The sequence below is a fragment of the Paramacrobiotus metropolitanus genome, unplaced genomic scaffold (assembly GCF_019649055.1).
Source record: "Paramacrobiotus metropolitanus isolate TYO unplaced genomic scaffold, Prichtersi_v1.0 Parri_scaffold0000028, whole genome shotgun sequence".
Lineage (NCBI taxonomy): Eukaryota > Metazoa > Tardigrada > Eutardigrada > Parachela > Macrobiotidae > Paramacrobiotus > Paramacrobiotus metropolitanus.
This window is the reverse complement of record NW_026570248.1, coordinates 424,883-440,045: the sequence shown is the minus strand read 5'-3', so window position 1 is coordinate 440,045 and position 15,163 is coordinate 424,883. Positions and strand designations below refer to the sequence as shown.

The 15,163-nt window shown below is 41.1% G+C and overlaps 2 protein-coding genes and 1 long non-coding RNA gene across 3 annotated transcripts; 2 read left to right on the top strand and 1 right to left on the bottom strand.

Annotated features, from left to right (window-relative positions):
• The first annotated feature begins 3,141 nt into the window (after positions 1-3,141).
• LOC129588051 (DNA repair protein complementing XP-C cells-like) lies at positions 3,142-6,133 on the top strand. The gene is given in 9 exon segments (XM_055482074.1): positions 3,142-3,304; positions 3,307-3,774; positions 3,777-4,017; positions 4,186-4,613; positions 4,741-4,910; positions 4,912-5,016; positions 5,018-5,092; positions 5,147-5,389; positions 5,579-6,133. Coding segments are annotated over 9 exon segments (2,073 nt in total). The 5' UTR covers positions 3,142-3,147; the 3' UTR covers positions 5,765-6,133.
• LOC129588227 (TBC1 domain family member 2B-like) lies at positions 6,054-10,853 on the bottom strand (the record flags this gene model as incomplete). The annotated part of the gene is made up of 20 exons (XM_055482391.1): positions 6,054-6,347; positions 6,450-6,527; positions 6,660-6,794; positions 6,862-6,889; positions 6,962-7,107; positions 7,184-7,318; positions 7,453-7,584; positions 7,681-7,841; positions 7,902-7,989; positions 8,053-8,182; positions 8,240-8,321; positions 8,414-8,609; positions 8,676-8,868; positions 8,945-9,082; positions 9,150-9,271; positions 9,333-9,469; positions 9,569-9,710; positions 9,962-10,124; positions 10,350-10,495; positions 10,590-10,853. Coding segments are annotated over 20 exons (2,694 nt in total), but the record flags the coding sequence as incomplete, so codon positions are not given.
• Positions 10,854-13,026: 2,173 nt separating this feature from the next.
• LOC129588052 (uncharacterized) lies at positions 13,027-15,019 on the top strand. The gene is made up of 4 exons (XR_008690435.1): positions 13,027-13,121; positions 13,190-13,313; positions 13,594-13,937; positions 14,333-15,019. It is a non-coding gene; the product is annotated as an uncharacterized LOC129588052 (long non-coding RNA).
• Positions 15,020-15,163: the final 144 nt, after the last annotated feature.

The window sequence follows — 15,163 nt, the reverse complement described above, 5'->3', positions numbered from 1 at the left end:
CTTACAATTCACCAACTCACATATTCTTCCCAGCATTTCGGGAATGAAAAGCATCACGTATGGTGCAAGGCAGTTCCTGGATTCGGCAAAGATGAGAATATAACTCACAAAGCAGCTTGCAATTTCACAAATTGCAGGATGATCGTATAGGCAAGTACAATCCGTAAGCTAAAAAAGTGTTGAAAATTAATTAAGAAAATCGCGTAGAAATGTAAAAATCACGGTCCAGTTAAAATCACGGCTTCTGTGACCAATGTTGAATTTTCTAAACAAATAAAATTTCATAATTTCCTGGTAATAATTTATTCACGATGCTGCTAAGACGAAAAGATCAGCTCCATCGCTTCTCAGGTACAAGTACAGATTTATCGCATGTACAGTATCTATAACATTCAATAAATCCCATGCAAGGATACTCATTTACTTCTGCTACCCTAGAGTACTAGAGGTACAACTACTGTACATGTATGACTACTATAATTTACCATACTTGTTTATAATACTATTTATCCTTTCGCTGTGGAAACCCTTGGTGTGCTTGGCGAAGCAGCCAAAGAAATGGTCAGCTTTTTCGGACGAAAGATCAGGGAGAGAAATGGAGAAGGCCGATCCACGGCTTTTTTAAAGCAGCGTATTAGCCTCGCAATTATTAAAAGAAACGCTGCGGCTGTTTTGGGAACTTTACCGGGAAAGAACAAACTGGTTGATAATGCTGATTTTGGTTGTTTTTTTAATTCTTAACTGTGCAATGATGGCCGTAGTTAATGGAACTATGACTGTAATGTCGCGATTTGAAAATATGACATTTATAAATACGATACTATTGAATAAATTCTATAATTAATGTTCAAGATTGTACCAACTTCGGGCGTTTATACCGGCTTTTGCAGACGTACCATACGCAGTGCGTTTAACCCTGACTATTAAACTCTGTATAGTGCATACTTGTATTTTATGCAAGTATGCACAAAACTACAAATGCTTCAGCGGCAAACTGAATACGGTACTTCAGTATTGTACATGGATGACAGGGCTAGAATAATATATCTTAATATAAAAAATAATTAGAACTATTATTACGTATTTATTCTATACTTTGTGTACTATGTAGTACGACTACGTATCTATGCATGTAAAAAATGGCTTGATCTAACGGTAAGCACTTTGCGGTAGAGTGCACTGTACTTGCAAAGGTACACTATAATACACGTAGTCGCATTCCACAAAATTAATTTTTGTCCACTATGACTTTGGCAATGAGGCGACCAATAAAGCGATGGTGATAAATGTTGTCTGCGAGCAAACACAACTTTAACCAAAGTGAAGATTCTTGATCACATCGTCCCGTTAATGTTGTGATACCGAAATTAATGCCGAGTGATACCGAGCTGATCTTTTCGTCAGTTTTTGCAATTTAAGTGATGCCAACAAATTATTTAAAATTAGCCTATTAAAACACAGTCACAGCAGGAAGATTCATCTAATAATTCTAATACTAACAAATTGGTCAACTGTCGTTCCGTTTAAGCAGATGCCGCTGCCATTTTGTGTACGATTAGGGAAGAGATGAACGTTGCCGGAAAAGCTTTTTATTTCACGAAATTCTTCCGGTCGCGGAGGTGTTCTTTCTGATTAAATAATTTGTTCCAGTCGCCTTCAGTGTTTCACGCAATGCCCTTTTTCAAGGTGGGTTAGTACAACATATATGCCCTACGCCTTTTTCCATTACTGTATGCCTTTTTCTTGACCGTGGCTCGACCACAGTTCTGGTCTGAAAGCCGGCGGTGAAAGCGGGTTTGGAAATTTCCAATCACATAAAATCTCAGCTGTTTGAGGTCTTAGCCTTTATTAAAGCGCCGTTTCTGGCTTTGTTTCGATGAACACGGGAAATGGCCTGTTTGCAAGCAATAATTGAAAACTTTTCCGCCTTTTCGTTCCGTAGTATTGTAACTATTGTTAGTATCATGAGAATTTTTATCTGATTATGCAGAATTATTTTTTCGGTATCTGGTTAACTTTCAATTTCCCGTCGGAGATGGCAAGTGCATGAACAACAGCAATATTATCCGATTAAGCGCTCCCTATTCATGCACTTCGTGACTTTCGCTCGACTGGGACTGTGAGTCTGTTGCAGTACTCGTACTTAATCTCTTACGATTTATCCGTGATGGCCGCCGCTTCCAGCGAACGAGCCACTCGAAAGACTGCACGAAGCACGAGAACCACATCTTCGCATTTTAGAAAACCTAACACCAGTGACGCGCAACAGCGGTTTTCGGAGAAGGCACAGATTCCGAAATTCACTGGGGCAAGTGAAGCAGTTTCCAGTCGCCGACAAACTCTTCCCCGAACTTCAAAAGCCGTGGCCGAAAAGAAACTGGTGTCGGACACGAAGAATGTGAAGCGCTTAAGGTCGGAAAGCATTAAGGTGCCGTTACCGTCGAAGGCAAAGAAAACTCCTGTTGCGGCCAAGACTCTGGAATCAGGGGCAGAAAAAGCGATTGTTAGCAAAGTGCCTTCCAAGACCGCACCATCTAAGAAGGCAAAAAACCCGAAAACACTAAACTACCCGAATCAGTCATCCGTGGAAGATTCCCGAAGACTCCTGGTCGATGCGGAAAGATTATCTTTATCAGATGTGGATGACGATGAGGAGAAAGCCGGGACTGACGAATCCATAGGCGAAACCACACGCGCTACGGCAGACACCACAAAGTCGACTGAAATGGACGCGGATTCTGGATTTCACGGTCAGTCTAGTGTATCTGCTTCTGCTCTATCAGACAATTCCTTGAACGATAGTAATGCTTCGGATGCGCTCGCCGGAATGCGATTTCCTCGACGGAATGCCGCACGACAGAAATTTGTTTATCAGAAAGCTGATGATGAGGAATCTGTGGATGATTCAGACGCGGACCCTCATTTTAAAGCCAGTTCCGACGATGATTTCGATGATTCGGAGGGTGACGTAGAAGAAGGGCTGAGTGAACCTGATAGTGATATTCCAGGCAGTCGAGAACGGTTGAAGAAGGCTGATCGTAAGTTCGTTCCGAAGCAATTCGCTTTGCTATCTTCGGCTACAGCGAAAAGAAAAGCTCCGGACCGAAAAAGAATCCATTATCTACCACAGGCAAGAAAGCACCGAAAATGAAAGCACCCCAAAAAAGGACCGAGAAAAATGGTTCAGCTGACGACAGTTTTATCGATGATTCCGATTCTGACGGATGGGAAGCCGTGGAAGAATTAGGCAGCAACGATGAGGGACCCTCGACGTCGCATCCGGTGGAGGTGACCATATCGGTGCCAACGGGGCCAAAAAGAAGCAGATGAGCATGGAGACATTCCTGTTGAACCGCTTGAAACGGCGCCAGCGAGAAATGCGTGTCGATGCTCATAAGGTGCATTTATTGTGCAGTCTTGGACACGGTTTCTTCCTGAACGATATTGTGGGTCGAAATCCAGAGTTACTGGCCGTTGCATTGTCTCTGTGGGAAAATTCGGTAGTACAGAACAAATCCCTGCTGAAAACATTGGATCCTCTACGTGTGAAGACATTGGTTGGAAACATCAAGAGTCATTTTCCGGTCGTCCCGGAATTCAGCGAGTCGCCGCCAAATACTGTGCGTGCACTTCGCCGGACGTTGATGCTGAAACGTTGTCCTTCCTATCTGCATTTAACGATGGTGATGCTGCTGATGTTGCGGAGTTTGGGTGTGGAAGTGAGATTGATCTTCAGTATGCAGCCTTTATCGGTAAAAGAGGCCAAGCTGCCGAAAACGTCTGCCAAAAACAAAAAACCAAAGTTTCTCCGTATTTTCAAAAGATCAAGGAGAGCGTTTCCGGAAAGGGTAGTGGTACAAAGGCAGCAACACCGAATAAAAAGAAACGGGCAATCTCGTCGGACGAAGATTCTGATTTTGAACGAAAGCCAAAGAAAAAAACAAAGAAAGCAGTTCCCAAAAAAGATGCCCCATCTACGCCTAAAAAGGAAAGTCAAATCTCTGTTGAAGCGGAAAAGTAAGTCGAGCAGCATGGTGGATGCCTAATTTAAATAGGCACAAGAAACTGACCATGAGGAAAGTATGGCATACTTTTGCTGATTTTTTCTCGATTAACTTTAGTTTAAATACTTCCGGGAATGATTTGAATTACTGTTATAACTTATAATTACGCCTAATTGTACAGACAGGTGGATGCTGGAGCGACAACTTCCATCATTTCACCTAAGAAATCCAATAATAATTTTGTTCCGAAACGTGGCGCTGGTGTTGACTATTGGTTGGACGTTTACTGTCCGAAATCGAAGGTCTATGTGCCAGTACATTGTATCCTGGGAGACGTCAACCGTTTTGAGGAGTGCGAACGTGATGCCTCCCAACCCATACAATATGTTGTTGCCTTCGGTGAAGAAAATAGTGCCAAAGATGTTACTGCTGTGTTCTGTCAGAACTGGCTGACCGTGAATCGCAAGCTGCAAGTTGACGTTGAATGGTGGAAGGAAACAATGGCAGTTTTCAAGCCAAAGGATAAAAAGCGGGATGAAGAGGAAGATGAGAAAATTAAAGATATGTTATTGGCACGTCCTAGGCCAAAAACCGTGCAGGAGTTTAAAGGTGCGGTATCTGCGAGTGTGATTACCATACAAAATGTCAATAGTATGCTTTTGATGGTGATGTCAAAGAATAGAAAAGTAGTTTTCGAACGGTGATCGTTTTTTTTACTGACTCACTCACTGGATAGGTCATCCGCTGTACATTGTACCACGTCATCTCTTGAAATATGAAGCCATTTATCCGCCGAACCCAGTTCCAGTTGACCATGTCAAAGATGAACCCGTGTATCTTCGAGATGTGGTCCACCTGTTACACACGCGCGAGAATTGGCTGAAAGAGGCTCGCTTGATCAAAAATTGGTGAGAAGCCATACAAGGAAGTAAAGAAAATTCAGCGACGTGTTAAGCGACGAAAGCGCGATGATCCAACTGCTGATTTGCTGGATGCCATTGCTGAGAAAGAAAAAGCCTAAAGAACAAATGGCACCCTTGTATGGATACTGGCAAACAATGGATTACGTTAATCCTGTGGCGAAGAACGTGAGTTAAGCATACAGAACGCTAGCGTCCCAATGCAGCAACTTGCATTTTTAGGGTAAAGTCCCGAGGAATGAATATGGAAATGTGGATATGTTCCAGCCATCGATGCTACCGATCGGTTGTGTTCATATCCCGATAAAAAACATCCACCGTGTCGCGAAGCAGTTGGATATTGACTGCGCGGCTGCCATGACCGGTTGGAGTTTTGGTGGCGGACACTGTCATCCGATTATGGACGGATGGATTGTGTGCGAAGAATTTGCGGATACACTGATGGATGCTTGGAATAATGAGCAGGTGCACTTTCGGAATTAGCTTTTTTTCAGTCCAGAGTTATGGCTCCAGACTTCATTTATTTTTAGCCTGTTTGTTTGGAGCCCTTTAAATGAACGCAGTTCTGAATCAGTCGAATTGTTTCTTTCTGTGAATTTGGCACGAAAATTCAGCAAGTTGTTACATGAAACTTTTGACATTATGGCTTTGTAGGATAAGATCATCGCGGAAGAAAAATCGAAGAAGTCGCAGAGAGCTACTGACAACTGGCGAAAGCTAATGCGTGGATTGCATTGGAAGAAAAAGCTGCAGTTTAAATATGGCATTAATCCGGAAGATGTGGACCAAAAGACGATGAAAAAGCTTCAGACAGTACAGGTCGACAGTGACGAAGAATGACACTGCCCCTTGGTTGATGCTCGGTTGTTGAGAGACGGTTGCAATAAGTTTTCGTTTTTTGATTTTTTGTCTTGATTGAAGGCAGTGTAACAGTTCCTTTCGATGTGTGACCATGCGTTTGTGCCTGACATACGCTGCGTTATTTCCTTAAATTTTCTCAAAATGCTGCCAATTTTCCATTTTTAAAAATAATTTTTGATTTGGTTTATCCCCAGTACTGGATACTGCTGTTACAATATTTAAACGACAGTTTTAAAACGCCTTGATATTTTTTTGCATAGTACAGTAATTTGCGGTACCGTTAAGTTTTAATCCAATTCTTTGGAGTCTTTCTAAAAAAATATAATCTCTTAACTACTTCAATTAAAGCTTTCATATAAACCAGCAATCACAGACATAGACCAGTAATCTTCCGTTCGCTCTTACCACAACGACTGCACAAAATACAAAAGTAAAAATTAGATTAAAGCATGGCTTCATTGGCATGCGGCAAAGACGCAGTAGTTTATTCGTCATCATCATCCGCCGCCCCTGAGGTCTGTGGAATGCTCGCTCTAAGTTGATCGAGCTGTCGCATTTCCGCCTAGGAAACATATATAGAAATATTAGCAAACATATATAGAAACACAGAAAACATATTTTCTTCATAAATTATATAAGTTTATATGAATAAGCGTGCACTAACCAGAATCTCTGGAAGATGAACAGCTCGCCTTGCTTTGATAAATTTCATCGGGAATGGATTAAGGGTTTGGAAAGCAACCTACAAAATGAACGATAAACCTATCTGTAGATCTATAAATGTGTCCTTGACTTGAGTAGTTTTATTATGATGATTCAGATTCATTACGCATACTTCTATTCATAATCGATTACAGTAAGCAAGATGTCTTACATTCTGCAGCTTTTTCAAATCCGTAACTCGGTCACCCAGATTTCTCAAAAATCGGTTAGCCACAGTAGGATCTGTTAATTGTAACAGCTCGTCCTCAAAGTATTTGAACATGGCAATACTAAAGCGGAACAAAATCTGCAAATCAAAGCGGAATAAGAACAGATCCATAGCCTAATACGCCAGCCACGAAGAACACAAGTACCTTCTTCCCTTCAACCAGGAAAGCGTCCCTGCAATTCTCCAAATTAATATAAAATCATAAACAGACATGTGATTACCACTATATTTTTTTAAAAACGTACCAGATCGGCAAAAATATATCAGGGTGCATGTTGTCAACAAACACCGTCAAAAACCAATTAAAGGAATATAAAGTAACATCCAAAAAACTCGAGAGATGGGCATAAAGTCTGGGAAGTTTTTCAGCAAACAAATCCCGGAATATCCGCTGTAAAAACGCAAAAACACATATTATGGTAGTTATATCAGGCCAGAGAATAGGGGAAGCATGTATAAGGACTTACTTGGTCGACCTGAGCTTCCAACATGTTTACCGAAAAATATCCCGGCAGATAGTAATCAACGATGGCCACAAGGCACCAGAAACAGTCTTCTTCGTTCAAGAAAAGGAGAGCAACGGCAGCCAACCGGTTCATACCCTACAGAAATATCCATAATTCAATTAATGATAATTTTGAACAATTTCGCGAACAATTCGTTTGCAAAGACAATCAAAAATATCAGACCCCAATCGCAGTGACACAACATAAGCCACAGCAAATGACAAGAATACCTGACAGTATCCAATTCCAGGATTGTGTTTACTGAAAGACACCAACACCTCCTCCAGTTTCGGAATCATATCAGAATCCATATTCATGAAATGGATATTGTTGGGAAGGGTGCGGCAAAGGTCAATTTTTATCTAATCAGATAAATTATGGGAATTTTGGTTTGATTCAACTCAGCGATAGCCATTAATCCGTAAAACTGGTATTACCACATAAAAAAATAAACTAACCTGCTTGGCGGCAGCTGACGCTAAGGGAGAACTTGTTTCATGGACCAGAGACTGATAGTATTTTGGTCCTTTCATGGTTTTCACACTGGCGACACTCCATTCGATCGCGCTTTTCCAAACACGACTTCTGTGCTCATCAGGGCATCCTATTCGCATCAGATCTGTGGAGAACAAACCAAATCAACCTGGAAGAGGATTAAGTATATAATATTTTTCAATACTTTTCAGCTCCTCTGTCTTCTGTATTAACCGCGTTTGTTTTGCCAAAAAAGACTCCCACCGATGTAGATGCTCCATAAAAAATGGGTCCTAAAACATTAAACCCCCCTGCATCAAACAGAAATGGATAACTTATAATTCAATGGCGTTTACTTGTCGTATTTTGGCCATGTGCTCTTTCCGGTTAGCTTCCAGGGCTTTCCGCTCCAGGTACTCTTCGTTGGTGTAATGTAGTCGACTGGTAAAAAAGCCATATCTGTCGCATTCCAACAAGGCTTTCTCACTGAAAAGTGAGAAGTCAATATTTTAAATGCATGATTTTTAGGTCTAGCGGCCGTACTGAGAAGATTCTTCGGAGCCACCAAGTGCCTCGTCCAAAATCATCTGTTTAATTTTGGCAACATCGGCATCTGTTGCTGTTCCTAAAACCGTACAGTATCACTGTTTTACGCAACACCAGAACCTGGAATTTAAATGATATCTAGTCTGTTATCTACGTTAGCTAATCCTCTACCTTCGCTGCTCCTCTGCGTGAAGTCTTTCAGGTTAAATAAGTGGCGGCTCTCCAGTCGTGCGTATTTTGCTTCCCAGTCAGCCAAGGTAGCTAAGAGTTTCTGCTCTCTTACCGCCATATCGTTTCGCATTGCATTTTGGCCGACAATCTCTTCATTGAGATAGGCTAGTTTGTCTTTATATGCCGCTAACATCTCCTGTAATCAAAGAATCAGGTAATTCCTTCGGGTCAAAATTAGAATACGTCAAAAAGCTGAGATTACTTTTGTTCGCTGGAGCTGATCTTCCGTTTCGTTAACAGAACGTTGAGATAAAGCTCTACCTTCTCGAGGACCGTTTTTTTCCATTTGAGCCATTTGTTCGTTCAATAAAACTATAGCGCGATCTTTCATTCTCAAATCGTCGCGCAAGCCAGACGTCTGCTGCGCAATTTCCATCAGCTCGGATTTCAGGATTCTAAAAATGTATACACAGAACTCAAAAACAACTGAACTACCCAGTTCAAAATGTACAAAATTAACATTTTGCTTACTGGTTGCGTTGATGTAAACCTTCGTTTTCACTACGCATTGTTCGAAGTGTATCTTCAAGTTCCAAGATATGACGACACCGATCTCGTAAAATCTTCAGCTGGCTTTGCTCCGTATCGGTATTCCCCACCAGAGTTTTACTGAGCACGCAATGAAAAACGCCATTAACCCACGCACACCGATACAAATCCGGTAATCGAAACTTACAGCGCTTCCTTTTCTTTTGTGGCAAAGTCCAACTGATGTCGCAAAATTCTAACAATTTCCTTATTTGCGGAAAGTTCGTCCTTCGCCATCTGCAGCTCGTCTTTCATAACCAAATATCGATCCTATCAAACAATGAACAAAGGTTGCTGCTTGATCATAACTAAAATATCAAATGCGACACACCTCCATCGCTTTGTCGAATTTCTGTTGGCTTTTATCAGTTGAGAAAATATTTTTCAAAGCGGTAACCGACGATTTCTTCGGAGCCCGTTCACTACTTTCCGACTTGGTAACAGGAGGAGCAGTCACTCTGGTAGAATCTAGTGAAATTAAGAAAAATAATAATCACCCACTCCCGCCGGCTAACCCGAATTATTTACAATAATAAAATAACAAGAATGCAGAGATTTTGACTGAACCTGGTTTCGCTCGTTCGCTGATTCCATTTCGATTATCACTACTCAAAACATCATTAAAACTGATGAATGCACTGGTATCACCGCCAGATAATGCGAGCGCTGCCTGGATCACATCCGAATCGCTTCCTGACTTTATCAGTTCCTGTTTCCACCCAAAACCAACCGATAAAGTACTGTACGAATTTATAGCGAATAATTGCATGCCGTAGTAGTCTAATTTAGCGTACAAAAAAAAACAAATAAAAAAGCGAAGAAACTATTACCGCGTTACCGTTGCTCAAAAGAACCGAAATTTGTTGTAAAATCGCCAAACAAAATTAAAAATTAATCTTAGAATTCGTCCAAATACCTTGATAACTCCGTCGCTCTTTTCATGTTCCAATGCTGTCAAACTCGACGAAGAATCTTTATCTTTGTTGAACAATTTTGAGTTCCACTTATCCCGTCAATGGATTTGGATCGTAAATACAATTCTCTTCGCTTTTGCAGTTCACGGATCCACTCCTTCATATCCTCGCTGGAAGGCGCCTCCAAATTTATACTTTGTCCATCAATACTGCAAAGCATTACATTTACTGCTACGTTGATGCATGGATAAATAAAAATTGTACAGAACACTGAGATTTACTACAGGTAAATGAGCGACGAGTAAAGGGAAAACACAATAAATTTCCGCCGATTGGAATTACATATACATTCAGTTTCCCTCAAAACTTTGTAAACGCCACAGTTTAATTCGAGATCAAAGTCGTAGAGTACAAAATTCCATCACAGCGTGTACCTCAACGAAAAGCAAGCAGGTTTGTCTGAAAACTCCAGATCGACCGTGAACGCTGCACGAGCGATGTCGATTGTCTCCAGAGGCACCGTATCCGCCGGTCCATTAAATGCCAGCATTTTACACCTGTCATCGTCGAACTGGTACCACTATAAGCGTAAGGAATGCTCCATTAAATGAACCCATGCACGAAAATATAGACCTGATGAATATACCCGAAGAGAGCAGCTGTTTCCAGTTTACCTTTTGATCGGATGTCTTAATAAAACCTTTGCGCCGATGGCGAGTTAACCATCCAGCCAACTTTCGGTTAGGTCTATCCAGACTCACTTCGGAATCAGTGCGTACGGGGGAAACCCCTGGTGTGAGGTAAACGGAGTTCGTCAAGGAACTTTGATCGTCGTTAGATGGCCATGGGTTCTGGCCTGACTGTATCCATGCTTGAAACCCGATGTTTTGGCTTTTGCTAACTAAAGGTAAGTGTGGTGCACCGAACAACTGCGAACCATGGGATTAAAGGTAAACAATCATCAGATGATGCACTTCAATTTAAGTAATAAAATTAAATAACTAAAAATTTCAAAAGAACGTTCATGATCATTATCCGTGAATTGTTACGAGAAAAAAGAAAGCACAAGTCTCAAAAGGTGGCAATATTTGTGTAAACACCAAAATTTACACTGTAATTAGTGTAATACGGCAAAAATTTGGATTGACAGTACTGTACTTTGTTGAGTCTGTTCCAGACGCTGTTACATCCAGGCGGCACTCATAAGGCCTGCACCAGCAGCCAGCCGTAAAAAAATCAGCCGTTACTGTACAGATAGTTCGTAGTCATATTTACTCAGTAGGTAGTAGGTACTCTACTGTACAGTCTAGTATCACAACCTTAATTGTGCGCGAAGGAAAGGCCGTGGTATGGGATGCAACTTGTTGGGATACTGTGGCCGTGTCGCATGTGCATGCTAGCTCCCTGAAAGCCGGGAGTGTCGCACAACTGGCGGAAAATTTCAAGCGGCGGAAGTACGCATTCGTCGAGGGCTTGGGCTATTTTTTCTACGCTCTGGCGGTCGAGACGTTCGGAACGTTTGGAACATCGTTTGCGGAACTGATTCGTTTTGTTGGCCGGAAGATCCACGACGCTACAGGAGAGCCTAGATCCACGGCCTTTTTAAGTCAGCGATTAAGTTTGGCTGTAGTAAGAGGAAACGCAGCAGCTGTTTTGGGTACCTTGAGTGCACATCATAAGATTTTGAATGACAATAATGATTATGGGTGTTTTTTCAATGTTTAAAATTTAATCATTTTAATTAGTGTAAACCTGCGGAAGCATACCGATATGTGGATTGGCTGTTGCCCATTAAATGTACCCATTGACTGGTGAGTTCCGTTTGCTGTTATGCGGCAAAAAACGCCTATTGCAAATTAGGGGAAGAGGCAAAAATAAACTATCCTTTTTTAAAGTTTGCAAACAAAACTCGCGCAACGGAAGTAACAATAAGGCAAAAGACAGCTTGCTGTCCTCTGCTTTACAGTTTACACATGAATCTTTTGGTCTTTTTAAAGAATGACCTGCATAGTATCAATTTTTTTACAAAAATTCGCTAAATATGCTACGTATATAATAAAAAATGAGGATAATATCGGATGGTCACGGTCTGGAGAGCAAGGGTGATTGGGTGGAATATTAGCAAATTTCCACCGGAAACGCCGAATTTTGGGCAATCACACGTTAGATGATGAAGTCAAGCAGTCTAACCGAAAGCGAGCAGCACGGTGCAAACGATGGTCAAGACATAACTTTTTCAGCAATAACAAATAATTTGTTATTTTTCACTATAAAATTTTGGATACTTTCTCGTGGCCCACTTATTCATAAATCATAACAGACTAGCACGGATGTGTAACCGCTTAACCGGGACTGTTTTTTTTTAGATTTGGGTTTGACTCTTAAGTGTACAACTGCGACTGTGCAATGCAACATCTGATCCTTGCGTCAGATGCGTCACTGGTCTGCGAGTACTCGCATACATACCGACACGATATATCGCAATTAAATGAGCAAAACTAGCAAAAGTTGCAACCTTTTGAAGTTACCCTTTCGAAAGTTTTTATCGTTATTTTCGTTGTTGTAATTTGAATATCCATACTAATTCCCCATAAGTTCAAATTGTAGAGCCAAAACCAAATATCGGAACGAAAACAGTTTCGCAAAATGGTTTCGCATACTTGTGGTAAGACTAACTCTAGTGAGATGAGTAGCGGTGCAGATTAAGACTAGGTAGAGGTCACCAATTATACTATTGTATATCAGTATATGATATGACTCTGAGAAGATCTGGACAACGTTTTGGTAGGTCATCTTTATCGTCTATCATAAATCTTATATATGTTAACTACCACGGACAGTATACGTAAGCGATCACTTTGTGCTCTTGCTTGCGATCAGTCGATCATCGCAGCAACCAGTTGCTCTTTTTTTGTGACCAGTGTTTGAACCAACGGAAATGTGCTTCATGAAGCATGAACGATCTTGTGGTGATGCCACATTGTTGGTTACACGCCACCCAGTCAACCGACACCTGGTGGAACAGTGCTTAAGTTAGCATTTATTGACTACTAACTTCTACACACTCGTTCATTTGTCCAAACCGTTGCTTTGTTGAAGTTTTGTGTTTCAAGAATCCAAGGCCGTCTTAAAACAAAGTGCTCCCTTTCCTTTTTTCTCTATATTTACCTCGTATAACCTCCTGGTGCAAACACTGATCTCTTCGGGTACAGATAATTAATGAAATTCTGTAAAATTGGATTTTTTGGATGACGCAAATTTGTTTCCTGTACAGATAAGCCATGAACTCCAGTCAGAGAACAACTAAATCTCCATCTATCTGTACAACATAATTTACTGTGACCTGCAAAATGCCAGATTCGCGGATCAACACGCCAACGTCTTCGCCAAATATCGAGGTGAGGTTGTATTAGAGATAATGCACAGTTTTATCGGTATCCCTCAATAGAATAACATATAATATATATGTGCCGCATCTAAATGGATGCATTCGTGCTGATGCAGTTTGTTATATAAGTGATAAATAAGATATCCTATGAATGTAAAAAATGTAGCAAAACTAAAGAGGAAGTTATGGCATGTAGCAAAATTGTATACTATTGGTTATGCGCCAGGATTAACGTTATTCGAGTATCGGCATTTGTGGATTTAAATTGTGACGATTTCACGGGGTTCTAGAATTTGTCCCAAAATTCGGTATCATCCGACTCTCTTGCGTGTCCATCGCCAGTGATCGAAGTGATCAAAGACGGCGGTTTGTCTACTGGTGCCCGGATTCCACTGGCCTGGAGTCAGCGAGAGGCATATGCACAGGAAGTTTCTTTGGCAAAGCCTGATAACACTCCAATTAAAGAATACCGATATCTTGGATCCAAAACCTTGCTGCCATCGAGACGACATCCTTTTGGATTCGCAACAGGCTCCTTTCACAATCCATTAAGCAGACACTCAGAGATCAAAACAATTTTTCCGAAGAAGTATTCAGGATTTCACACGCTTCCATCTGGATTTATCCGTCGTAGGTAACTAGTGAGTAGGTCTTGTAGCTGCAGTGGTGATGGGGAGCTTTTCGTGACCTTTACGATTTGGTTTGTTTTAATGTACCTAATTCTGCATGGTTTATAAGTATTTATTATGCCAGGGATTAAAAATGCTGCTTTTGATTTACAAAGTAAGTATATGTATTACGTATTGATAAATATGATTTCCAGCATAGAATCCTATATAATCCGTGCATCCGTGTACTAAATTTATGCGCCTGAATGCATCACCGACGATTTACCGCCGTTCAGATTTAGACTACTACGCAGTACGCACTGTGATCCTATGTACTTACTGTACAATAGATTCAGATCAGCACAGTTATTTTACTCATTTTAAAATACTTATACTGTATTGATTTTAACGGGGCATTTAGATCACCATCATTGCCGCCAGGAAACTCAAATGCGGGACTGGGAGTGACCGATCCCAGTTTTAATCAGACCCTCAAAACTTTGCTACCGATGCCGCACGCGTTATTATGTGACCCGAACATTTCGGATATTACCAGCGAATCCTCTGGAATCGGCTCGCAGTTTTCTGCAAGAGCCTTAACTGCCGTGAATAATCGTCAAAACGCTACGCATATAATACCAATTATATCGGATTTATATACTAGGACGTTGCCACCTAAAGTGGCCAATGTTAAATGCACGCACAATTCTGTTAGTTATCCGTGTACTAACTGGCATCCTTGTGAGACGCCGGTTATGGTGCCGAGCTGCATAACAGGACCCCGCTCACTGGACTTGGACCAAAGAAATCCATTCAGCCACTCTAACTGTTGTAAGGGAGGATTTCTCATGCTGTGGATTATACTTTCTGTTATTATGGTAGGAATTATCGTTGGATTAATTGTTATTTTTGTCAGACGGAATGTATGATTACATATATTTGAAATCTGCTGTTCAACTTCGCAATCCGTTATTACCGCGCGCAATGTTCACAAGTCGTCTGAAAGCCGCTAAATAAAATAGAGCGAGAATTTTTCGATAGCACTTCTAGCCCTTATCATTACTTCTACTTTCATTTTTATGCTCATCGGCTCATGTGATTCTTTTGTCTTCGGTTTTTGTTTCCATTATTACTCCAGAATATGTTGCCACAAATCCTCCACTTTCGACTAATCCTCGTCATCACGTCTTAAAACATGTGCAACTGTGCAAACCTTTTTAGTCCCAGCCAAACCACCAAAGTATGTGGGACA